The sequence below is a fragment of the Myodes glareolus genome, chromosome 9, assembly GCF_982192425.1.
Source record: "Myodes glareolus chromosome 9, mMyoGla1.1, whole genome shotgun sequence".
Classification (NCBI taxonomy): domain Eukaryota; kingdom Metazoa; phylum Chordata; class Mammalia; order Rodentia; family Cricetidae; genus Myodes; species Myodes glareolus.
In genome coordinates, this window is record NC_142034.1 from 45,315,643 (window position 1) to 45,341,593 (window position 25,951).

Here is a 25,951-nt window from a genome sequence, read left to right on the forward strand (position 1 = left end):
CTCTGCACTCCTAATTATCAAGCATAAAGACCACTGTCCTGTGGTGCTGCAGTCTTCATTTCCTATTCAAACTGTCCAAGAACAAACTATTCTTTTTTTTTTTTTAATTTTGGTTTTTCAAGACAGGGTTTCTCCATAGCTTTGGAGCCTGTCCTGGAACTCACACTGTAGACCAGGTTGGCCTTGAACTCACAGATGGCCTGCCTCTGCCTGGGATTAAAGGTGAAACTATTCTTCAGGCAGTTTATAACCCTGATTTCCTCCTCAACAATAAGGAAAATATTTAGAGGAAAGTCAATGAAAAGATTTACTCAAGGCCTTCTAATTTGTTCACTGTAGCATCTGGGCAGACTTCTGAATCTACATGGTAAATGGATTATAATTTGGATTACTTTTAGATCTATTTAGCTAGAGGTATGAGGCATACTACCTCATATCCTATTCCTGTAATGAGAAACACTTCAATCTGAGAAAACCATTCTACTGAAGGATAAGGTGTTAGTTACCCAGTTAAGAGTTTGCTGTACAATTTTCAACAGTTAAGTATCCTTGCTAGTTCTGAAATGACACCCACTAAAGGGGATGGAAATAGTGTGATTGAGGTTAAAACATGGCTGCCACCAAGTGGCCATTTTTGAGAATTGCTAATGGATATATAGCATGTTAAACCTTCAGATCAACTGAATTAGATTGAATACTTTGAAAACAGCAAGAGTTTTTCAATGAAGGAAATTCTCTCAGGCTCTTTGGATATAGTTTAGCAAGCATCAAATACATAGAAATACTGGATAGCAATACTGCAATTGTCTTGGTTGATATATTAGTCTAAAAACAGATCCATAGGTAGAAGAACTTTCCCTCAAACACATTTTTCTTAAATTTTCAGTTGGATATCTCTCTTCATCTCTTACATGGCTGTCTGCCAAATTAATCACAACTTTACCTCATCAGAGTTCTCAGAAGGGGACCATTTAACAAGGACAGACACAGTTAAGTATTAGGCTGGCTTGTCTTATGGTAACTTATATGTCAGAATCATTGGTGAAAAAGGAACATCAATGCCAGGTGGTGATGGTGCATGCCTTTAATCCCAGCACTCGGGAGGCAGAGAAATCCTGAGGAGGTAGGCATGGGGACTATAAGAAGTATGCAAAATAAACCAGGTAGTAAGCAGCCTTTCTCCATGGCCTGTGCATTATCTTTTGCCTTCAATTTCCTGCCCTGATCTCCCTCAACATTAAGTGCGACCCGTGAGTTGTAAGCTGAAATAAATGTCCCCCTACCTGCAAAGTTAACTACAGTCATGGCGTTTTATCACAGCAACAGAAACTCTAAGACAGATGTTACATGTGACAGTGGAGTACAACTGGGCTTCGTGAGTTGGGCTGAAGGCTGCTCATCGTTTGGAGAGCTATAAATAGATTTCAAAACCACACCTGGAATCTTGCCTTTGTAATCAGGACTACCATTCTCAAGTTATCACTATGCATTTATTATTTGCTGAGATACCAAAGATGTATCTGTGGGGCTTCAGTCTCCCACTGATCCTGTGCCATGAGAGGAAACCAGTGCCCAACGTCTTGCTTGTTCTGACTGGGCCGTGACTCACCTTCAAGCTTCTTCTTCTGACAGACTGGAGCACACGGCGGTTAGGGGGGTGCTTCTTATGGATTCGGTTCAGGAAATCCACTTTTACAACATGCTGTGAAATGGTGTCCTGGAAACGATCAAACACCTGGCACCGATTGCTCAGTGTCAGATTCTTCTGGTTCAGCTAGGGACAAGCAGAAATACCATTGTGGTGAATTTCTAAGGGTGCTGCCCCTTCCAGCTAGCCCTATTCTCTGGGCTTAAAAAACAGAAATTCTTGCTGGGCGGTGGTGGTGCACACCTTTAATCCCAGTATTTAGGAGGAGGCAGAGGCAGGCGGATCTCTGGAGTTTGAGGCCAGCCTGGTCTACAAAGTGAGTTCTAGTACAGCCAGGACTGTTACACAGAAAAACTCTGTCTTGAAACCCCTGCCCTGCCCCCCCCAAAAAACACCAACAAGCAAAAAACCAAAACCAAACAAATAAAAAACCAAACCAAAACAGAAACTCTCAGTAAATGGGTTCCTTCTGTCTGGACAGAGGCCTGTCATGAAGCAGGAGACTTCTGCTCCCTAGAAAGGCTTTTGGGAGTTAGGAAAACAGTCAAGTAGCCTGGAAGTGCCAGACTATAGGTCAGGACAACCCATCAGGACTTTCTATTTTCCAGAGAATACACATTGAGTGGCTTACAACCACCTGCACTCAGTTCCAGGCAGTCTGATACCCTCTTCTTCTGTCCTCTGAGGTCACCCACACACGTGGCATTCACTCATGCAGACAAACATCCGTGTACATAAGAGGGCACCAGACCTCATTACAGATGGTTGTGAGCCACCATGTGGTTGCCAGGAATTGAACTCAGGACCTTTGGAAGAGCAGGCAATGCTCTTAACCACTGAGCCATCTCTTCAGCCCCCCCCCCCAAATTTCTTAAGAAACTTATTACTCTATGCTGGGTATGGTGGTACATACCTTTACTCTCAGAATTTGGGAGGCAGCTGAGATAGTCAGACCTATGTAAGTTCGAGACCAGCCTGATCCACAAATCAGGCCAGCCTGGACTAGAGAGAAACCATCTCAAAAGTAATATATATATGTATATATATATACACACACACATACATATATATACATATACATACACATACATACATACATATATATATATATATATAAAAACCTTGTGTGTATGAATCTTTTGCCTGTACAGGTAAGAAGAGAGTGTTGGATGCTCCGGAACTAGAGTGACGGAAAGCTGGGTTGTGAGCCACCATATGGGTGCTGGGAATGGAACATGGATCCTTAACAAGAACAAGTACTTTTTAAAAAAAAAAATGATTTTATACTCATTCATTCATTCATTTTTCCCCAAGACAAGGTTTCTCTGTATAGCCCTGGCTGTCCTTGAACTTAAAGAGATCCACCTACCTCTGCCTACTGAGCACTAGGATTAAAGGCATGTGCCACCACTTCCCAGCCCCGTCATGGTAAGTCTTATGGTTTAATTTGGAAAGGCTATTTTTGTAAGGAAGTACCTTAAGGGTGACCTCCTGCAGAGGTACACAACAGGTCTGCTCTAGAGTAGAAAGCTGTGTGGAAAATGTCTACAGAGGGCCAGAAAGATGGCTCAGTGCATAAAGTAAGCCCGATGACTTGTGTTTGATTTCCAGAACCCAAGTGGAAAGTGGGGCTAGTGAGATGGCGGAGTGAGTAAGCCTGGTGATGTAGAGAGGACCGACTGACCCCCACACGTATGCTCTAGCGAGCACACACGTGCACACAGACACAGCAATAATAAGGCTGGGTGTGGTGGTGACTCAGACTTGTAATTCTAGCACTTGGGAGGGGGAAAACAGAAGGCAGGCTCAGGGAGGTTCTAGACCTTTCTCGGCTACACAGTGAATTTGAGGGGCTGGAAATGGCTCTGTGGTATGCTCTTATAGAAGATCCAGGTTCAGGCCCATATCTACATGATGGCTCACAACCACTTCTAAATCCAGCTCTAGGAGTGCCAACATCCTGTTCCAGTCAACAAAGGCACGAGCCATGTGCATGGTGCACTTGTATACATGTAGGCAAAATATACACATAAAATGTAAAATAATTAAAAAATAAAAACCAACAAAACCCACCCTCAAGCCAAAAAATGTGCTGCGGCTGTAAATCAATGGCAGAGCACTTGAACGGCCTACACAAGGCCTGAGGTTCCATCTCTAGCTTTAAAAATCTTAAAAAGGAAAAAAGAAAGAAAAACCATCATGACCACTGGCAAGTTTTTTTTTTTTTTGTTTGTTTTTTTTGTTGCAGCATTCACTTTCATCCATTCAAGAACTCACTGAGAACCTAGGGTGTGCCAACACAAGGCAGTTACAAAGAACTAACGCAAGAGAAGGGCACAAAGTCATTTAATGGTTGGGCCATATGTATTCCTAACAGCCAATCATTTATTCTCTAAAGGTTGGCTCTAATAAACTCACTCTTTAGGGCGATAACAGCAATTGTTTAATTCTTGTGGGATAAAAATGACAAGTAAGCAAGTCAAGCTGCACAGCCTCAACAAGACCCATGGGTAGGCAAGATGCACAGGTGAGATCCATGAGAGCAAACCTGAGTGAGGTCTGCTGAAACCAGTGAACTCCGGCACAATGCTGACTCTAGTGTGCTAACCGGGCCTGTATAGAGCTGATTAGATACGCCGTGCTTACCACCACATGCTCGATGTGATTCGGACACATCCATCTGCCCAGGGGCATGGCAGTGAGCGGGGGCTCGAGGCAGTCCATGTGAAACAGAAGTGGGCAATAGTCACATTGGATGAGAGGGGCTACTCGACAACTCCTGCAAAGGAAAGAGATATGATGGGTGATTTTTGTGGCATGATGGGAAAATTAAAGACTAACTCTACAATGAAGAAGAGCCTATCCTCAGTCCTCACAGCTTCTTCCATACCTCCCTCCCTCCAGGGTTCTGTCACATAACCATTCAGTAAGGAAGATGGAAACCAGGTTCTTCAGTATTTTATCTTCTAGAAAAAAAAATACATCTTATAAATGTAAATGTTTATTTGGAGTATGGCTAATGTGGCTATCAGAGCAAGAATGACTAATGCTTACTACTCATCTCTGCTTTCTGATCTTCCTATTTTTAAGAAATTCTCACTCAAAACAAACAAACAACAAATAAAAACCGAACTAAACCAAAAAAACCCTTAGAGGCTGGTGAAATTGCCCAGCGGTACAGCAGACTGCCACCAAGCTTGACTACCAGAGTTCAATTCATAGAACCCATTGCTAAATGGGAGAATCGACTCAAGTTGTCATCTGCACGTATACGTTGTGGCACATGTTATCTTACCCTCAAAAAGCGAATGTAATAAAAATACATCAGCAGTCTTTCTGGAGTTGTAACTACATGACAAAAGATTTCTCTTCTGTGTGAAAAAAACCAACAACCAGTACTGATAAATAGAGATGGAGGCAAGAAAATTATTTTGCATATATTATGGAAGCATGCTTCAAGGAGAGGCAATAAGCAAATACTCACAACCCCAAAGGTATACTAGAGACAAAGCTTCTCCTGGCAGAGTTCTGTAGTTGTTGTTGTTCTATTTATTTATTTATTTTTTATTTTTCGAGGCAGGGTTTCTGTTAGGACTGGCTGTCCTAGAACTCATTCTGTAGACCAGGCTGGCTTTGAACACATAGAGATCTGCTTGCCTCTGCCTCCCAAGTGCTGGGATTAAAGGCGCACAGCAAAACCACCCCCAAGTTCTATACTTCTAATTGACTACCATCTAGTTTTCATAGCTTTTGTTATGAACACTTTGCTGTTGAGGTGTGGCTGTGAAACAGTCTCATGTAGCCTGAACTCACTAGTTAGCTAAGAATGACCCTCAATTCTTGTTCCTCTTGCATCTAAGACCCAACTGCTGAGATATCAGTTTGCACCATCATTTTGGGTTTATGTGATGCCGGATATCAAACCATGTCGGGTAAACACTGTACTAACTGTGCTATATCCTCAGTCCCCAAGCATCCTTTGTGATAGCCATTTTCTCCAGCTATCCTGCTCCAATCCTAACACAGTTTTTTTTTTTTTTTGTCATAACTCAACTCAACAAATCCAGCTTCAATCATTGAAACATTTGGTTCCTGTGACTGGGGAGAGCCTTTCTGAAGGAAACCAGTGTCCCAGGGCAGCTGTGTGTGTGACTTAGTAGCCAAGGACCTTTTGGAATTTGTCTAGTCCAAAACATACCAACTACCACTTTAAAATTTATCTTATCTTTAACAATTTGCTGGCTAGTCTAAACACCTCATTTAGGTTTTTTTAAAAAAAAAAAGCATTTGTGTACACTGGAAGGAAAGCCCATGTGCCACAGTGCTGCTCACCCAGGGCCTGCGTCTTTCCTCTCACCACGAGGGCCCTCAGGATGGGTCTCAGGTGCCAGCTTGGCATCAAGCACCTTAACCCACTGAGCCACTTTATCAGCTCCTCACGCTCCAGCTTAATTCTAACTCCTCTGAAGTTGTTACCAATTTAATACTTATGTACTTTTTTCTGTCATTTTTCTTCCTTTTATTTTTTTTTGATTTGGAGCCTGTCCTGGAACTAGCTCACTCTTGTATACCAGAAATCCACCTGCCTCTGCCTCCCAAGTATTGGGACTAAAGGCGTGTGCCACCACCGCCTGGCAATTTCTCTTTATTGAGACAGGGTTTCATTATATAGCTCAGGCTAGCCTGGAACTCACTAAGTCAACCAGGCTGGCCTTAAACTCATAGTAATCTGTCTGCCTTTGTCTCTGGGATCAAAGTAGCTACCACACCTGCTTCTTTTGATGGTCTAGACTTGTGACAGTGTCATAATAAATTTTAGTCATATACTGCCCCCCACTTCCCAACAAGTCCCCCTGAGTTTCATCGCTATTAAGGGTATGACCCAGAGTTTATTCTTATTTTTATTTATTTGTTTATTTTTTTTAAAAAAATACTTATTGTGTGTGTGTGTATGTTCGTGCATGTCACAGCTCCCCTGAAGAGGTTAGAAGATAACTTGCCACAATTTTGTCCTTCAAGGATGTGGCTTCTGGAAGTTGAGCTCAGGTTATGATGATGTGGCAGCCTTAATCCAATTAACAATCACATTGGTTCTGACCTACTGGGTTCAATCACTGTTGCTTATATGAGCAGGGTGGGGTTACTTACTAATACCCATCAATCAATAAGCCTTCCTGGAAGAGTGGGGCCTTACGAATGGGGCTAGCTTTGAACTCCCCAAACTGCCTCCACCTCCTAAGTACTGGGATTACATGCATATATCATACACCTGGCTCTGGATCTTGATTCTTCAGGTAATTTGTTATTGACGTATTCAAGGAAGTGGCCAGTCAATTAGTTCTGTGTGCTTATACCATCAGAATATGGGCTGCCCACATTAAGACACAGGACTTAAAAGGATAAGGGGGAAAAACAAAAACATAAACAACTGCATTTGCTGAATATAGGCATAGAAAAAAATACCTGTTACACGTGAAACAGACTTTGACCGGCAAGGGAACGAGACCATTATGATCTAACTCATGCTGTGTTCTTTTAACGTTCTTCCCTGTGGTTTCTTCCTTTCTTCTCCGTTTGCTAGAACCTAGAAAAGAAGCTGGTGGTGCTGAACTGTCCTTGGTTTCAAATTTCTTGTTGGAATATGAAAACATTAAGTGGAAAGGAACAGATCTAAGCAAAAGCATGTGCCATGGCTGGGAAAGATTTCTTTCTGAGGACCCCAGGGCTGGTTTCAAGTGACAAAACAGGAGTAAGAAAGAAGGGTGGAGGAGACGACGATACAGGATGACCACAACAAATACAAGGCGACTAGAAGCAGAAGTTACCTGCTTTATGGCAGAAACACACTGATCTTAGCAATATGAAATAACCAGAAACCTGGGATAGTAGCAACCTATCTCCAAGTTACATGGTCAACAAAGACTAGTCTGTGAAGATAACTGAGCAACTTAATCATGTTCCTATAGAAACCGGAAAAGCATATTCCATATATAACTCTCCCTCCCAATTTGACACAGGCTTTCTATAGTTCTGGCTGACTTGGAACTTGCTCTGTAGACAAAGCTGGCCTAGAACTCAGATATTCATCTGCCTCTGCCTCCCAAGTGCTCAAGTGCTGGAACTAAAGTTATACGCTAATAAGCATAGATATATGCACCCTTTAAAATAAAATGTACATGTGTAAAGGTCAGAGGATAACTTTTCCCTACTTCCACTTTTATGTGGGTTCCAGGGATCAAACCCAGGCTTGCATGGCAAGTGCCTTTATTATCTCAGCTATCTTGCAATTTGCCCAATAGGCATTTCCATCCACACATCCATATTCCTCCTCCTTTCTCACATACACAGTCTGTACAGCCCTAGCTGGCCTCAATCTCAGAGATCCATCTTCCTCTATCTTTTCATGCTGGGACAAGAGGGATGTGGCACATTTGGATCATGTGTATTCCTTTTTCTTTTCTTTCTTTTCTTTTTTTTTTTTTTTTTTTGATTTTTCGAGGCAGGGTTTCTTTATGTTAACAGCTCTGGCTGTCCTGGTACTCACTTTGTATACCAGGCTGATCTCAAACTCACAGAGATCGGGCTGTCTCTGACTCCCAAGTGCTAGGATTAAAGGAGTGCACCGCCACTGCCAGGCTTCACATGTGCTTTTTAAGCCTTCCAACTTTCTTGCTTTTGTATATGTCTGTACCTGAAGGCATGAGATTTCCTTTGACTGCGGTCTACTTTATATATTGAGGCAGCTCTTCTGGAGCTCACCACTTTAGTTTGTCTGGACAGCAAGCTTATTCCACTTCCACCTCCCACAGTTTGATTACAGAAAGGCTGTCCTGCCCACCTGGCTGATGATGTGGGCTCTGAAACTATGAACTCCAGTTTCCACATTTGCATGGCAAGTGCTTTATTCCCTGAGCCATCTTCCCATATTCCCTTTTGTTTTTTCAGACAGGGTCTCACTTTGTAGCCTAAGCTGGTGAAAACTTCACTACAGAGCTTCTGCCTCAAACTGATGCTGGAATTACAGGCAATTAAGATACCATGCCTAGCCAATCTGACTGTTTTTTAAGGGGAAAAAAGATATCTAGAAGTGTCATGATATCAAATAGAAGCCATGACTTGGTTTTCTTTGTTAAAAGAGGAAATTTGACAATAGCCATCAAATCTACCATTGCAAACCTAGCAATTCTAATAATATTAGGAGCTAGAGAGATAGCTCAATGGTTAAGGGGACTGGTTGCTCTTTTAAAGGACCCAAGTTCAATTCCCAGCATCAACATGGTGGTCCACAACTATCTCTAATTCCAGTTTCAGGGGATCTGATACCCTTTCCTAGGTTCTGTGGGCACCAGGCACACACATGGTGCACAAGACATATTTGCTGACAAAATAGCCATATACATAAAAATAAATAAATTAAAAACTGTTAGGAACAATTTAAATGGCAATGAACGGAAAATTGTTTAAATCAATTATAGTACATTTGTATAATGGACTATTATGGAGCCATAACAAAAACCTAATGAAATGCTACAGTAATGCGAAAACCACTGGACCGCATTATAAAAATAAAGGACAAACTGTAAAACAGTTTGTATAGTATGTTATTTAAGAAGAAAGTACAGGCATGCATGCATACATACATACATACATACATACATACTCTCTTTCTCCCTCTCTCCCCAGACTGATTAATAAGAACCAACCAAAGAGCAGCTGTCTGCAAAGGGGAGGAGGAGATGCTGGGGATCAAATCCAAGACTTTGTACATGGTAGCTCAGCCACCCAACTATATTCCTAAACTTTGTTTCTTCATTCATTTAGGAATTTAAAAGATTTGGGCCGAAGAGATGGCTCAGAGGTTAAGAGCACTGACTGCTCTTCCAGAGGTCCCGAGTTCAATTCCCAGCAACCATATGGTGCCTCATAAGCATCTATAATAAGATCTGGTGTCCTCTTTTGGGGTGCAGGCACACATGCAGGCAGAATACTGTACACATAATAAATAAATCTTTAAAAAGAATTTAAAAAATTTAATTCTGTGCATCATCTATTTGCATGCGGGTTTGTGCAATGTGCCTACAGAAGCCAGGTGTCAGATCTCAGAGGCTGGTGTTAGAGACAGCAGTGAGCTGCCTGATATGGGCACAGGGAAAGGAACTCAAGTCTACTGGAAGAGGAGCAAATACTTTTAACTGAGTCACCTCTCCAGTACCTCTTTTAAATGAGTTTTTTTAAAAAATTCATTCCTTTATGCATATGAATGTTTGCCCACCTGTATATATGTGCATGCCTGGTGCCTGTAAAGGCCAGAAGAAGGCACTGGACCCCTTGAAACTGGAGTTACTGATGGTCATGAGTCACAATGGGAACCAAACCTCAGGTCTCTGCAGAAGCAGTCTGTGCACTGAACCACTCAGTCATCTTCTCGAGCCTTTATATGTTTTGAGATAGTCCCAATATGTAGCTCAGGCTGGTCTCAAATTCACGATCCTCTTGCCTTACCCCCACAAGTGATCAGATTATTGTTATGTGTCACTCTACTTGACTTATGTTAGAAAAAAAAACTGCAGGGAAACAACAGGACAGGAGACAGAAGACTCAGAAAATGAAAACTGAATAAGTACTATAACAACTAAAACCTTTGATGCTATCTCCAGGCAGAATGAGGAACAATAACAAAAGACAATGGTTATAGGCAGTAACCTTGCAGGCAGCACTGCTCTTTGGGCTAAATAATAACCCTTTGGAAAGCCAGGGTAAGAAAGGGGAGATGATGAGGATGATGATGTCGCTAACCTGGTAGTGCAGTGGTACAAGTCAGTTCATTGGGCAACTGAAATTGGGTAGGGTTCCGCTCCATGGCGGCAGCAATCAGCAGCTCAAAAGGCCGCCGCAGCTGAGGCTGCACATAGTCCGGCTCTGTTGTTACTGGCTCCTCATCCACGTCAATGATGTCCTCATCAACGTCGTTATGCTCAGAGTTGGGGGTCTCTGTGCTGGCGTTAGATGTGGGGGTGCCAGGCCGGCTGGCTCTCCTTTCCAGGATCCGGGCATGGGCAATGGCCTTGAGTTCAGTTTTGCTAGCTGATCTGTCCAACAAGTCAGTGTCACTGCTGGGGGATGTAGTCCGTTTACTGGATTTGTCCACCAGTCCATTGACGTGGCCCAGCTCCTTTTTCTGCTCTCGTTTCTGCGCAAATGAATAGGTGGGCCCATCATGAAAAGAACAAATAGAGATGGGTATACAATGTCCTGCTAGACCACTTACAAAAACTACAAAGTCCCTTACACATCACAGAATCATTCACTTCAGGACCTGGGACAGCAGCCTATTAAAGCTGAGATATATATTTTAATTTTAATTGTGTGTATTAGTATTTTGCCTGCATATATGCCTGTGTACCGTGCATGTGCCTGATGCCCATCAATGCCAGAAGAAGGCCTCAGATCACAGAAACTGGAGTTGAGAGCTACCACGTAGATGTTCCAGGTCCTCTGGAAGAACAGTCAGTATTGCTGAGCCATCACTCTAGCCCTAGATATAGCTATAACTAAACTAACTAAAATGGAGAAAACATGGCAGTAGTGAATTACTGAAAGCAGTGTGGAAATTTTGGAATAACTGTAATTCACTGTATGATACTTAACATCTATATACATACGAAGCACAGGGCAAGCAGCTAACAAACTAAACACAGAACAAATTTAGTGAGATGACGGTAAGAACACTGTAATACTAACAAAGGTCACTGTCACTTACTTGCCTGTGACAAGTGCATCCTGACCCACTGATAGGTTTTGAAAATAGCTCAGAACAGAGAAAGTCTGCAAAGGTAAAACAGGCTGGGAGAGCTCACTTTTCAGGGGGATGGCACAGAAAGGTGCCACATGGAGAGAACCAGTGCAGAAAGCAGGCACCCAAGAACCATGGCTTTCCATCTTAGCTAGAAACTCAGAAAGTGATACTTCTAGAAGGCACGAAATGCAAAAAGACTACAGTGAACTTAGTAGGAATGGAGAATGGACAATGCATCTTCCTAAGGCTCTAAAAATCAACGAAGTGTCACATTAATCTCCATTTAGTTAGGTCCTGCCTAGGCAGTAGGAATTCCTCCATCTGCAAAGTGAAAGCACTAAACCCTTTCCCTCTTAGGGAGGGATATGGTGGTGATAAAAAGGACTGCATATATGAAAGGCAAGGGTGACCTTCCCCAGGAATCATAACAGGATTGACCATCAGGAGTTCATGAGACCCAAAAGATATCCACTTCAATCCATTTCACTGTGAATACTGAGGTCAAAGGGGAGTGGTGGTGACAGTGGATCAGGCAGATGTGGAGCCCTTAGGTAGAGAGGTCTATGTGAAAGTGAGCCAGAGCAGCATCTCAGGAACAACGCCTTATGCTAGGAAAAGAGCATACTATTCCTAGCAAGCAAAGGTTTCTAGAGAACTCAAGAGGTAACAGACCTTTAGAATGAGAGAAAATTTGGTTTCAATCTTGGCTCTTTCAATTCCTGAGTCCTTGGGAAAATAATCTATATTTCATAGCTTCAGTCTGTTCCTTTCCATAATTAAGATCTACTACCAGCACTCTTATATACTTGCATAGATTAAGTGGAATAACAGTAAACACCCGGCATACAATGGGCACTAGCAAGTTTTCACATCGTTTCCTTGGCTGATCCCAACTCTTTCATGTCTAGCTTCTTTGCATAGTAAGTTTCTGAACAGATAGGACGTGCTCTATGAAATGCACAGGAAAGGGCTTTGGAAGCTAGGTAGCTCTTTCTGTTTCTGCAACTGAGGATGTCATCACTGACCGTGACATCATGTTGTGACCAAGAAAACAGCAACAATGCCACAAGAAAAGAAATTCTTTGGTTATACAATTAGTGTGGGAAGAAAGCAGGGTACCCTATAGACAAATCCTAATTATAGTCCGTAATGTAAAGGTGGGATGATGCGGGAGAATTGTCTGTATTCTGTCAATCATATTTTAATAAAACGCTGATTGGTCAGGCAGGCAGTATAGGCGGGAAAACCAGACAGGAAGTAGAGGTGATGCAGTGAGAACAGGAGAATTCTGGGAAGCAGGGAGGTTCCTCTGCCACTCCTGCGCAGACCACCGAAGAGGCAACATGTAAGCTGTCACACTGAGAAAGGTACTGAGCCCATGTGGGTAACGTAGATAAGGATAATGGGGTAACATAAGTTATAAGAGCTAATAAGTAGTCAGACCAAATGGGCCAATCAGTTTATAACCTGATATAGACTCCATGTGATTTTCCATGGGACTTGCTGGCTTGTTGGGGTACTGGGCAGGACAGAAACCCCAACAAGCTGGCCCTCATTTACAGTGGGATCAAATATAATCTGGTGACACACACGTACTTCCTTTTTTGGGGGGGAGGGGATAAAGGAAAGTTTAGTTCTTGCTCTCTATAAAAAATTTCAAAGTAGCCAGGTGGCGGCGCACATAATCCCAGCACTCAGAAGGCAGAGGCAGGCAAATTTCTGTGAGTATAAGGCCAGCCTGGTCTACAGAGCGAGTTCCAGGACATGCTCCAAAGTTACACAAAGAAATCCTGTCCTGAAAAACCAAATAAGTAAATAAATTAATTAATTAAATTAAAAAATTTCAAAGTAGAAAACAATTAGCCATGCTCATAATTCAGTTAGTACTGACCTAGAGAAAACAAAGAGAAATCAGACAACCAGGACAGAGGAGTTCAAAATCCACTCCTTTAATAAAACTGATCAAGCCTCGAGAGACCCCATGGAACTGAGAAGAAGCTTTCTTTTTTGGAGCCACAGATAAGGACACCATTTTCAGACTATTTCCTAAGAGATCAATAAGATCAGACTAAGCCTGTCACTAGTGACTTCCATGGCTCATTGGATTAACACACCCCCTTCTGCCCTCTTTCACATCCCACGTCTGGAGTTTTAAGTCTTACAGTCAACATGGAGAGAGAATAGTGATTCCAGTGTTAGAAGGGACAAGAGGATGAAAATGCCCTTAGGATCAAGCCCCTTAGCTCTAAAGGATCATTGCTCTAGCTCTGGCATTCTGAGTGAAGCCTTCAGAAAGCAGCATTATTACCTTTCGGCGAACAGTGCACCGGTGACACATCCACTCCCCAGGAGGCAACATCTCTTCACTCAGTGGAGGGTTACTGTGGGGAAAAGACAAGGGCAAGACTAAGTAACTAACCCTTGGATGCAGCTGAAAATAGATCTGGCACAAGCTGCATGTCCCTAACTACTGCTGTGGCCATTCTGGAGCCCTGCTAGAGCTCTCATGTCCTTCGAAATGCCTACTTAACAACATTATCATCATCTCAAGGGGGAAACTCCTTCTACAACTTAAAAAGAGAAGGCAAATCCACAGCTGTCAACCCTAGGTTTACAGGGAAAGGCATAAAGTACTAGTAGAGAGCCTGAAGAATCTTTCCCGAATTCTGTACTACGCCTCACTCAAAGTCTGAGTCTAAACCCAATCTCTTCTCTCTGTGGTTCAGAACCTTGTCACACAGTCCATTCTAACCTGACAGGCCACCTCAGGCACCCATGCCCCCAGTGAACATTTGCCACTTCTTTTGTGATACTCTCCTGTCAGTAAAGCTGTACCCCCACCCACGGCTAGCCATTCTTACAGCTTGCTCTAGGCTCCATGGCTGTTTTGTCTTGCATCCACAAGCAGTCCTTTGCCCTCCTCTTCAATTAGGCTTGTCTTGTGACTCGCTTTGACAAACAGAATGCAAGATGTTGTACCTTTCAAGCCTGAGCCTTAAGCAATCTGTAGATTCCAACTGTATATGTTTGGAATGTTCTGTCTCAGAGCTCTGCTAAGAGAGTCACATGGAAGAGGTCTGAGGTACTGCAATCAACAGCTTTAGCTGAACTTCAACAGGTTGTACCAACTACTGCTATGAATCATCTTGAACATACCAGAGCAGATAAGTCTCCAAATAACTGTGGTCCTGGCCAACTACATGTACAACAGAAAACCACCAAGCTGACCCCAATTCAAGCCTCTACTAGTCTGTTTTGGGCCACTGCGTTTTGGTAGGTTACCAGACATGACTTCTCCACCTGCACTTTCTAGACTACTCATAAATGTTATTCTCCCTGTTAAACAGTTGAGTTCTTTTTTCTCTGTGTGGGCATGTGCATGAAGTGTTTTGTCTGTGTGTATGTACGTGTACCACATAGTCTCCAGAAGAGGGTGCTGAAGTTACAAGCAGTTCTGAGTCACCTGATATGAATTCTGGAAACCAAACTCAGCTCCCCTGAAAGAACAGGATGCTCGCTCAACTTCAGAGCCATCTTTCTTGCCCGCCTCCTTGCATTTTTAATAAATGAAGCCTTAATTAAAACCAGAGCTATATCAGGCATGACATATGCCCAGAATTTGGGAGGCTAAGGCAGGAAGATTGAGATTGATGCCAGCTTGGACTACACAGTGATTTACAAGCTGGCCTAGCATGCATGAAACTCTGCTTCAAAACAAAGCAAACCAAGTCAAACAAGCAGAGCTCAAAACCCAAGCTGTGTAGGGTTAGACCTCACAGACCTTTAGATCATTATTTCCATTAAAGTTACATGGAGATTTTATCAAATTCCCAGAGGAGTCACATTTATATTGCTAATACAACAGGTATCTTGTTCTACAAGTATGATTCCCAGTTAAACAGCAACATCTAGAAATGCATTAGAATGTAAATTCTAGCCTGGGACCATACTCAGTTGGTAGAGTACTTGTCTAGCATGCGTAAGTCAGTTGTGGGGTGCCCTTTAAATCCAGGTATGGTGGCTCACACCTATAATCCCAGCATTAAGGAGGCTGGGAGCAGGAGGATCACTGTGAGCTTGATGTTAGCCTGAACTACACAGTGAGACTCTGTCTCAACTCCGCCCCCCTCCCCATAAACTGGGCCAATGAGATGACTGACTCAGTCAGTAAAGACACCTGTTGCTTCTGAGCCTGATTACCTTGAGTTTGAGCCTCCCTCAGAACCCACATGTTGGAAGGAGAACAAAGTCCTTAAAGCAATTCTTGGTATGTGGTCAGTCAGTCTCTCGGGGTCTCTCTCTCTCTCTCTCTCTCTCTCACACACACACACACACACACTACAATAAATAAAAGGTGCCTTCAGTGGTACCTTTCCTCATCTATCAGAACAGTGATTTTCAACCTGTGGGACATAACCCCTTTGTAAGTCGCATCAAATATCCTGCATATTAGATATTTACATTATGATTCACAACAGCAGCAAAATTACAGCTATGAGGTAGCAATGAAAATAATTTCATAGTTTGGGGTCACCACAACATTAAAGGGTTGCAGCATTAGGAAGGTTGAGAACTACTGCATCAGAATATAAACCTGGGTGGCATACGCCTTTAATCCCAACACTAGGGAGGTAGAGGTATGAGGACCTCTGTGTGTTCGAGACCAGCATGGTCTATAGGGTGAGTTCCAAGTCAGCCAGCGCTACACAAAGAAACCCTGTCTCAAAAAATTAAAAAGAAAAAACCCCAAAATAAATAAAAATTTCAAGCTCCTCACTACTGTAAGACCCCTATGGCCAGGACCTCATCTTTGTCTCCAGTTCCATCAGTCTGCTGACTTACACAGCCTGTACTGTTTCTCTCTTCTTGTCTCTATTCTTTTAGTGTCAAAAGTCACAACTACACGGGTCTTCTCCCAGTCCTTCATCCAGAATTCTATTGAATAAAGTGTTATTTCTACAAAGTTTTCTCTGAGAGCTCTGGTTCCTTACAGCACCTAAAAAGGGGTGGGGACATATACTGAAAGAATAAGCTGGGGGGCTGGAGAGATGGCTCAGAGGTTAAGAGCATTGCCTGCTCTTCCAAAGGTTCTGAGTTCAATTCCAGGCAACCACATGGTGGCTCACAACCATCTGTAATGAGGTCTGGTGCCCTCTTCTGGTCTGCAGACATATACACAGACAGAATATTATATACCTTAAAAAAAAAAAAAAGAAGAAGAAAAAGAATAAGCTTATAGGAAGTGAGCCCAACCCTCAGAAGTCAGGAGACCAGGTTATGCCATTTGGTAGGCATTTGTTTTGGTGGTCAATTCATGTAAAAATTATTTATGTTTTCTAAGTCACAAAACAATGAGAAGATCTGGGCATCAAAGGCCACACTTGCAAACCATCTCACCGTTTACTTTTCTCATTTCTGTCGTACTAGATAGCAAATCCAGGGTCCCCTGCATGCTAGACGAGTAGCTCCTTGTTGGTTTTCAAAAGACCACTTTTATAGCTACTAAGCTTAAGAACAACACACACTTAAATAATAAACAAATAATAAAAAAGAATGTGTTTCCACTAGTTTAGTATGCAACTCTGAAAACTAAATATGCATCCTGGTCTTTATGACTTGCCTGTTGGGAAAAACAAGGTTCTGCCAGACTCCAACTGCTGCACAAATGAAGACGGTGCTGGAGGCCGTCCTTCATAAAAGGAAACCCCTGAAAGTTAAGTCAGATAATGCTGAGCTTATTCCTACCAGTTTTCACTGTGCAGCAACAAGAACACTCTAACAACCAGTGCTGCCTAGACATCAATATGACTCCTAATCCGAGGCCTAGAAATGGCAGAGTGATGACTTCATGCTGTTTGGTGGATTACAGTTCACAAAGTGCTTTAGAAGATCTCTCCCTCCCTACTTTCTCTCCGAGACAGAGTCTCACTATGTAGCCCTAGAGGGCCTCAAACTCAGATTCATCTGGGTAAAGGCAAGCTACCACATATGGCTTCAGATGCTCTCATATGTTCTTCATTACAGCACTGGAATAATTATTATTCTTTTGCTTGTTTGTTTTGTTTTTTTCGAGACAGGGTTTCTCTGTAGCTTTGGAGCCTGTCCTGGAACTAGCTCTTGTAGACCAGACTGGCCTCAAACTCACAGAGATGTGCCTGCCTCTGCCTCCCAAGTGCTGCATTTAAAAGCATGCACCACCACTGCCAGGCCCATAATTTTTATTCATAACGTACAGATGAGTAACTGATACATCTGAAACTATGGAGCCAGCCTATAGTAGAATTAGAACCTAAATCAGTGTCTTGGCTCTCAAATCTTGAAATGGAGCTGTTTTTCTTTCTTTTTCTTTTTCCTTTTTAAAGATTTATATATGTGAACACTCTATCAACTTTATGACAGAGAGGGCATCAGATCCCACTAGAGATGTCTGTGAGCCACTATGTGGTTGCTGGGAATTGAATTCAGGACCTTGGAAGAGCAGCCAGTGCTCTTAATTCCTGAGCCATCTCTCCAGTCTCATTGTTTTCTTTTTTTAAGACACAGTCTCATGAAGCTTCACTACATGAATTTCAGGCTGGCTTTGTTCTCCATGTAGCAAAGATGACTGAATTTCTTGATTTTCTTACCTTCACCTCCCAAGAGCTAAGATTACAGGAATAAACATCTGGCTTAAGACTAAGTGGTTTTTTTGTTTTTTTTTTTAAACAGAGATACTTCAAGTTTATTCATAAAAGGAGCCAGTCATCTATGAACAGTGTGGAGGATCATACCTGTCTGTCTACTTTCACACTGGCAGACAGACCCATTTATGGAGCATTCACAGGGGTCTGAACTGGAGCTGAGCTGAAGTGGAACCTGAACTGGAACTAACTACAGTGTTGGCATTGGTTTGGGCTTTAGTCTATGGTTGGCAGAGCCTGTGGCCCTTGGTTATATAGCCACAAATCATTACAAAGTTGAGCAATGAAAGCAAGTCAGCAGAGCTTGAGAGTGGTGCCCTTCGTCATCTTGGGCTTAACCTCAGGCTTCAACAGGGCCTCGATGGTCTTAGCATGTGCACTGTTTGACCCGTCTTCTTCAGGCCCTTCTTGTACTTCTTGGCAAGTCAAGTTCTTTACAGATTCATAGCTTTATGAGGAGTTTCTTGTGCCTCTTTTGGGACTGGTTGTATATGGCGTGATTCTTGGACTTGGCCATGACTGCACAGTAACCCAAGTTCCCAAATGAAGTTTCTGGGATCGGAAGGACCAAGTTTTTTGTTTTTTTAAAAAGAACCTTTAGTACTCCTATTTCTGAGGATATAGTGGAATATCCTGATATAGAGTACCTGAACTTCATGCTGAGTGTTTTCCTCACTGTCAGTCAACACTCACTGATTCCTACTGTTTACTACAACACATCAAAAACAGATCCGGGCAGGGGATCAGACCAGTCTATTTGTCCACTCAAACTTTACTGGACATTTAACGCCAGGTAATGTGCTAAGTGCTGGAATTTCAGAGATTCCCCCCACCCAGAGATCACAGACAAAGGAAAAAGGGTCCCCAGTAACAATACCACATTTACTCAACAAATCAGTTTTACAGACAGAACCACACCAGTCATTTGGCATTTCAGTGGACAGCACACTCTCTTTATCATTCATAGTTATTCAGTCAATGACCCTTTAAAGATGATGAGGTTAAGGCCCATATGGATTCTAGAGGAAACCAGAGTTTTACAAGTATTTATTTCTGCATTTTGGCAGCAATGAAAAGGCTCTGGGAGTAAGGACTCATAGATGAGTGCTTAGATACATAAAAGTATTGTCGCATCTCGATTTTTAGATTGCCCGAGAGCATCCACGTTCTAAGAAGACTGAAGTCCTCTAACAATTGTCCTGTCTTGGAAAACCAGTGACTCTTTAGCCAATAGAGCAAGGACTTCTACTTCATTTTCTGGCTTTAAAATAATACTGGGGGTTGGAGAGATGGTTCAGAGATAAGAGCACTGGCTGCTCTTCCAGAGGTCCTGAGTTCAATTCCCAGCAACCACACAAACCATCGACAGTGGGATCTGAAGCCCTTTTCTGGCATAAAGTTGTACATGCAGATAGAGCACTCACATACATAAAATGAATTTTTAAAAAATAAAATAATATTGCGAATTTGAGGGATGGCTCAGTGGGTATAAAGCACTTCTTGCACAAGCTTGAGGAGCCAAGTTAATCCAGCACCCAGGGAAAGATCAACCTGGTGTGATGTGCACACCTGTGACCTCAGCACTGAGACTCTTCCAGCAGACAGGTGGATTCCCTAGAGAGTTAGTCTAATGAATAAGTAGCCCTGTCTCAAACACCAAGATGGATGGCTCCTAGGGAATAACAACCAGAGGTCGACCTGCGACCTCCACAAGTGTGTGCATATATTAAGGGTCTGAGTACTCACAGATTGCATATGCAACTAAAGACAGACTTTTTGATCTTAGTGTGGCTTTCTGTTAGGCCAAAGAAGCCCTATAGATTGCTATTATTTATACATCAACCAACTGGAAAGTTAGTTATGGATATCATTGTTTCAAAACTACCCCTCCCCTTTTTAAGACAGGGTTTCACTCACTATAGCCCTGTCTCACCTAGAATTCACTATGTAGGGTAGGCTGGCTTTGAACTTACACAGATCTACCTGCCTCTGCCTACTAAGTGCTGTGATTGAAAGGCATGTGCCATAACATCTGGCCAAAACCAATACTTTTTTTTAAAGCCAACCTCTGCTGTGTGACTCCAACATAGCTAGATTCCCATAAACAAATTCAAATGACCCAAATGACTCTACTACTGATGAGACTGTCTAGATTGGTCAATGTCTGGAGCCATACAGAAAAAAATTACAGGCATCCCTCACTGGGACACTGCAATGCCCACACTGATAGATTTCTCTGTCTATGATTCAGAGTCCACAGCCAGATGATCCCAACTTACAGTACAGTTTTAGCTCCGAATGCCTTTCCTTCTCTAATGAGGCTGCAGCTCACCACCACAAATGGAAGATGTTAGTAGCTGTCATGGTTCTTGACTCTCTAATTAAGAGCATCTATTTCAAGTCCTATACCAGTGTCATTGATCTGAGTCAAACTGCACACATTTCCCTGGCCTATTCATACCTGTGAACCTGTACATTAACATCTACTTCAGACCAGTCCCCACCAGTGGGACCTGTTGCTCCATAGCACTGTTAGTTATCCATCCAGCACAAGCAGTTTTCCAATGTGGAACTGGGAGGGAAGGGGGAGGGGAACACAAGAACAAAGGGAGGAGAGAGAGAGACTGTGGAGCAGAAAGACTGCCTTCTACTTCAGAGATCTTTTCTTTGTATTACAACAGGCAGATTAAAAAAAATACAAAACTGGTGTTGAACGCTAGAAGTAAAGAAAGGAAGGAAAGAACAGCGAGGTTACTGGTGTGTGGCTTGCACTACCCACTCATCTCTGGAGCAGTGACAGAAAACTGCAATCAGCGGCAGCGGGAAAACAATGAAAAAATCTCACTTAGCCAAAGGTGTAGGTATAGACTAGGACAAAAGGGGAAAAATGGATGAAAATATATCTAAAAAAAAAACACTCCATTTTCTCTGTGAAAATACAATACAAATTTAATACAAATACTTAACACTAAAAACACTATCTGCATACAACAGACCAAGAACCCCTCTCTCTTGAGCTTGTAAAAGAGGTCAGTCACATGAGCTGGTCAGGTCCCTTCTGTCAGGAACCATTAGTCTCCAAGATTTAAATGGCTTTCCAACCATTTAAGCGGTTTCAGTTGAAATAAAGTAGCAGATTCAGAAAAGATTTGACGGACCTCCCCAACCCCACCCTGGTGGATAAACATCCCCTGCCTTGTTTTGGTATGAGATGTGGTATTTACCAAGCAAATAATAACACTAAACAGTTTTGATTTTTAATTTCATAGTTCACAGGTCTCATCTATCCATCTGAGGTCTACTACTAGATTAAAACCCCCTAATTATATTTAGCAGCATCATAGAGACCAACAGAAAAGACAATACAGGCTTAGAATTACACTCTCAGATCGTCGCTGCTAACCTAGGCTGGCTCAGAAATTGGCATGTGCCCGCATGCACACACACAGTAAGGGTAAGGTGATTACTGATAGAACCACAATCATATTTCAGCCTTACAGCAGCCATCTTGATCTAAAGACGACTTCTAGGTCCTCCTGGAAATAAGCCTTTTGGAACTGGAAAGACGGCTCAGGGGGGTAAGTGTATTTAATGCCCATGAAGAAGATCAAGGTTTGGTTTCCAACGTCTACATGGTGGCTTGCAACTGTCTATAACTCCAGTTCTAGGGGATTTGACACCTTCTTCTGGTCTCCACAGGCACTAGGCACACATGTGGTGCACAGACATACGCACAGGCAAAATACTCATACACATAAAATAAAAATAAACCCATTTTCTTTTAATCTTAAAAAAAAAGAAGGGAAAGTAAACATGCCTTTTCAGAAAATATGCTGAACCAGGTATATTCTGGAAAAGCTAAGAGGTGACAGGTAAAGTTTAACTTAAAAAAATAGGCCTCTGCATCCTAGAGTGTTGGGATTAAAAGTATATGCCACTATACCTAGGTATGTCCCTCCCCACCATCACACACAGGGTTTCTCTGTGTAGTCCTGGCTATCCTGGAACTTACTATGCAGACCAGGTTGGCCTCTAACTTAAAGCGATCCACCTGCATCTCCCTCCTGAGCCAGCTAAAAGAAAATCCTTCAGGTTAGAGGTATAATTTAGTTGGTACAGTGCTTGCCCAGCAGGTACAAGGCTGTGGGTTCAATCACCAGCATTGCAGAGACCAGACTCAGCAATGCATGCCTGTTATCCTAACTCTTGGGAGGTAGAGCCACGAAGAGAATTTCAAAACTACCCTTGGCCATATTATGAGTTCTAGGCCCCGCTGGCTTACATGAGACCCTGCCTGTATAAGAAAAGAAAAATTCTTTTGAGACATGGTATCATTAATGTAGGCACGGCTGTTCCTTCTCATTGCTTTTGGGTAATATTGGAAACTAAAACTAGCGTGCCATGGGAATACTAGACAAGTGCTCTACTACTGAGACATATGTTCAGCCTTGAGGCTGTTCTTGAACTCATGATATTCTTTTCTTCAGGAGTGTACTAATTTAAAAACATTAAAAAAATTTTATCAACATATCCAAATATAACATATACTTTAACAGAATGAAATTTAAGTGTCAGAAAACCCAGCAAGCTCCCTCTGGACACCTGTGTGACACAGACTATATTTTAAAGTATGACCTACCTCTCGAAGGTGAAGAAAATGGCCACATGGAAGAATATTGAGAGAAAAGTGCCTGAGTGATTCTTTACTAGCCTAACCACTCACTCAAATAGTCAATATCACGAAATACATAAAAGTACATGCAAAGCCTGAGCAACAGTGTTAACAAGGAAGCCAACGAGGTGCCAGGCAACTACAAACGCCCCATTGAGAAACTTAGCTGGTTGCATCACCTCCACAGGCACACATCCTTTCAAACTGACTGTGCCCCAAGTTTTCTTGCCTTCTATGTAGAACTGGCTGTGGCATCCTCCTAGAAAAGGGCACCTGGAGAAAAGCATTGCAACAGTACAGGAAGAGAGGAGGCAGGGAAAACACTAGAGTTCTGCCAGTGTTTGCCTCTGCTATCTCTGTTACAAGATGGGCCCAATGTCACATACTTGATCTATCACCTGGCTGTTCTCGAAAAAAAAAATTTTAATTTTTAAAATTTTTTAAAAAGCTTTATTTATTTACTATGTATATAGTGTTCTGTCTGTATGTATGCCTGCAGGCCAGAAGAGGGTGCAAGATCTCATTACAGATGGTTGTGAGCCACCATGTGGTCGCTGGGAATTGAACTCAGGACCTCTGGAAGAATAGCCAGTGTTCTTAACCTCTGAGCCATCTCTCCATCCCTGTTCTCGAAATTTTTATGTATTTGTAATAGATGGGTTGGCTTTACTCTTTCACCTCCTGGTTGACACTACAGCCTATCTATCTTTGGGAAAGGGTCAACGTTCTAACCTCAACAGTAATTTTTCTTCTTCTTTTTTTTAAAGACAGGGCCCTGGCTTTCCTGAAACTCACTCTGTAGATCAGACTGGCCTCGAACTCACAGAGATCCGCCTGCCTCTGCCTCCCAAGTGCTGGTATTAAAGGCGTGCACCACTCTATCTGGCAACTGTCATTTTTTAATACTCCTGAAGAATATTTAAACGTCAGGAAGAACAACTATATATTTTGTAAGAGTCTCAGAAGTATGCAAAGTACTGTTCTGATACCAAAATTTTTGTTGTTTGTGTGAGAAAGGTTGGCCTTGAACTTGTGATGATTCTCTCACCTCAGCTTCCTAAGTGATTGGATTTCAGAAGTGAGCCATCACATTTAGCTTCTGTCACCAAATTTTAGAGGACGACCAAGGAAAACGTAACAGCCAGACCAATCTCACATTACAGAAACAACTCAGCAATCTGGGCCAGTTATCAATACTGGATATAAAATTCTATTAAGGCCTACAAAGCTAAAAATACTAACAATATCTTTTTCTGGCTCTTTTTTTTTTAAAGACAAGGTCTCATGAAACATATAGTCCAGGCTGGCCCCAAGGCCCCAATCCTCCTGCCTTGACATGTGTGCATGCGCATACATGCGCACACACACTGTAATAAAAAAATTGAACTTAATTTAGGCAGCAAGTTTTTACTTAATATAAAAGAGACTCCTGCCTCATTTGCCACCCTCTGACAGAGGAGGGAGACTATTATTTGGGCCCTACAGCATCAGGCTTGCTCCCTACCCCCCAATTCTCCTCATAAACCTCAAAGCTCCCCATCCTTTAGGACTGAAGTAATCTCGACCAGGCTGTGCTCTTGTGGTTTGATGCCACTGCTAAATGCTGACTCAGGTTTCCAAACCCTTCCAGTTACACCTCTAGTGACCTATTTAGAAGTTGAACACACCTCTCAGAGATAGAGAACCATATTTTTTCTCCTTTGGCCCACTTTTGGGATATCTGTGCATATACAAATTTAAGTAATTCAACAAGCATGTAAGCCCTAAATTTGAGTTATTTATGTTAACTGCATATACTTTGCTAATATACAGCCCATTTCAACACCAAAACCACAGCCTGCAGTGAGGTCTGATATTAACAGATTAGCCAGGTCTGTTTATTCGCTACGTAACAAATGGCTATGCTAGGCAAAACCAGGAGGACCACAGAGGAAGGATTAAGTAATCACAAACGACAGAGTAAAGCAAATGTCAAACAGCTTAAGTCAGTGACAGAATTCTCCCAAAAACCATTAAGGGGAAGCTCTTTCAAAAAAGATGGCGAGCAAAATTAAAGGAGAGAATATGCAACCAACCTATTCCAGATATATTCAGTGAGGTTAATGGAATAAAATTTTCATAAACTAGTACTGATTATTTTCTATTGAAAAAGTTCACCATAAAGTTTTACGCTAATCCTTACCTTTCCAAAAGGGAAACAGTAGAACTCTAGCTGATGGCTCGGTGAAGTGACTTAAAAAAAGCTTATGATAGAAGCCCACAGTGGGTTAGGTAGTGGTAGCCCACACCTTTAATCCCAGCACTCAGGAAGTAGAGGCAGGTGAATCTCTGTGAGTTTGTGGCCAGCCTGGTCTATAGAGTGAGGTCCAGGACAGCAAAGGCTACACAGAGAAATCCTGTATCAAGCGCCACCCCCTAACCCACCTGCAAAAAAAGTCCATGGTAGGTCCCTGTTACTTGACTTCTAATGCAGGGCCAACTCACTCCAAGTTCTCAGTATTTTATTAGCTCCTTTGCTCTGAACAAAGACAGGAGAAAAATTAAAATCCAACATCTTTGTATAGGTCAGAACTGAGTGAAAACCTCTAACTCAGGTGTGCTGGTGTTGCTACAATCTGTATTCTACTTGGAACTCAAGCTCATTAGTAACTTTGAGAGGTTCTCCTGCCTGGCCTGGAATTGGTAGTGAGGTTTCTGGGCTGTGATATAAACAAACAAACAAACAAACAAAGATAAATATTCCAGTCCATAGAGACACCTCTTGTTCATGCTTGCTGGTTTCAGAAGGAGCCCCACACAGAGCAGACCAGCGAGACTAGTGTTAGGTTTTGGCACTCCCCAACTTGCTGGTACTGCACTGGTGTTTTGGTCTGTCAAAACTAGGAAACATTTTTGGAAGATATCCCATATCCATATAATTTTTTTCAGAAAAAGGAAAAAATTAAATAGCAAAGTGAGTAATATATAGGAAAGCAAATGTTACTGGAGGAAAGGAGCAGCCCTGACCCTCACAGAATAGCCCATGTAGCATTTCTGCTCCCTACCCAGTGTTATTTTGCATGCCTCTCACGTGAAACTATATGGGAGAGACGCAGTGTTCATTCAGTACAACAGCAAATGGAAAGAGAATGCTGAAGGAGCGGATAAAGTTTGTC

General features: G+C 42.3%; 1 protein-coding gene across 2 annotated transcripts in view; it reads right to left on the reverse strand.

The window, feature by feature from the left end:
- Window positions 1–25,951, reverse strand: part of Phf12 (PHD finger protein 12) — a 47,938-nt gene that overhangs the window by 8,990 nt on the left and 12,997 nt on the right. For both annotated transcript variants that reach the window (XM_085695396.2, XM_085695395.2), the window contains 5 exons: window positions 13,753–13,825; window positions 10,445–10,838; window positions 7,112–7,232; window positions 4,295–4,427; window positions 1,610–1,774 (listed from right to left, as the gene is read on the reverse strand). In XM_085695396.2, coding sequence (XP_085551522.1) covers window positions 1,610–1,774; window positions 4,295–4,427; window positions 7,112–7,232; window positions 10,445–10,838; window positions 13,753–13,825 — 886 coding nt within the window. The remainder of the gene's footprint in view (window positions 1–1,609; window positions 1,775–4,294; window positions 4,428–7,111; window positions 7,233–10,444; window positions 10,839–13,752; window positions 13,826–25,951) is intronic.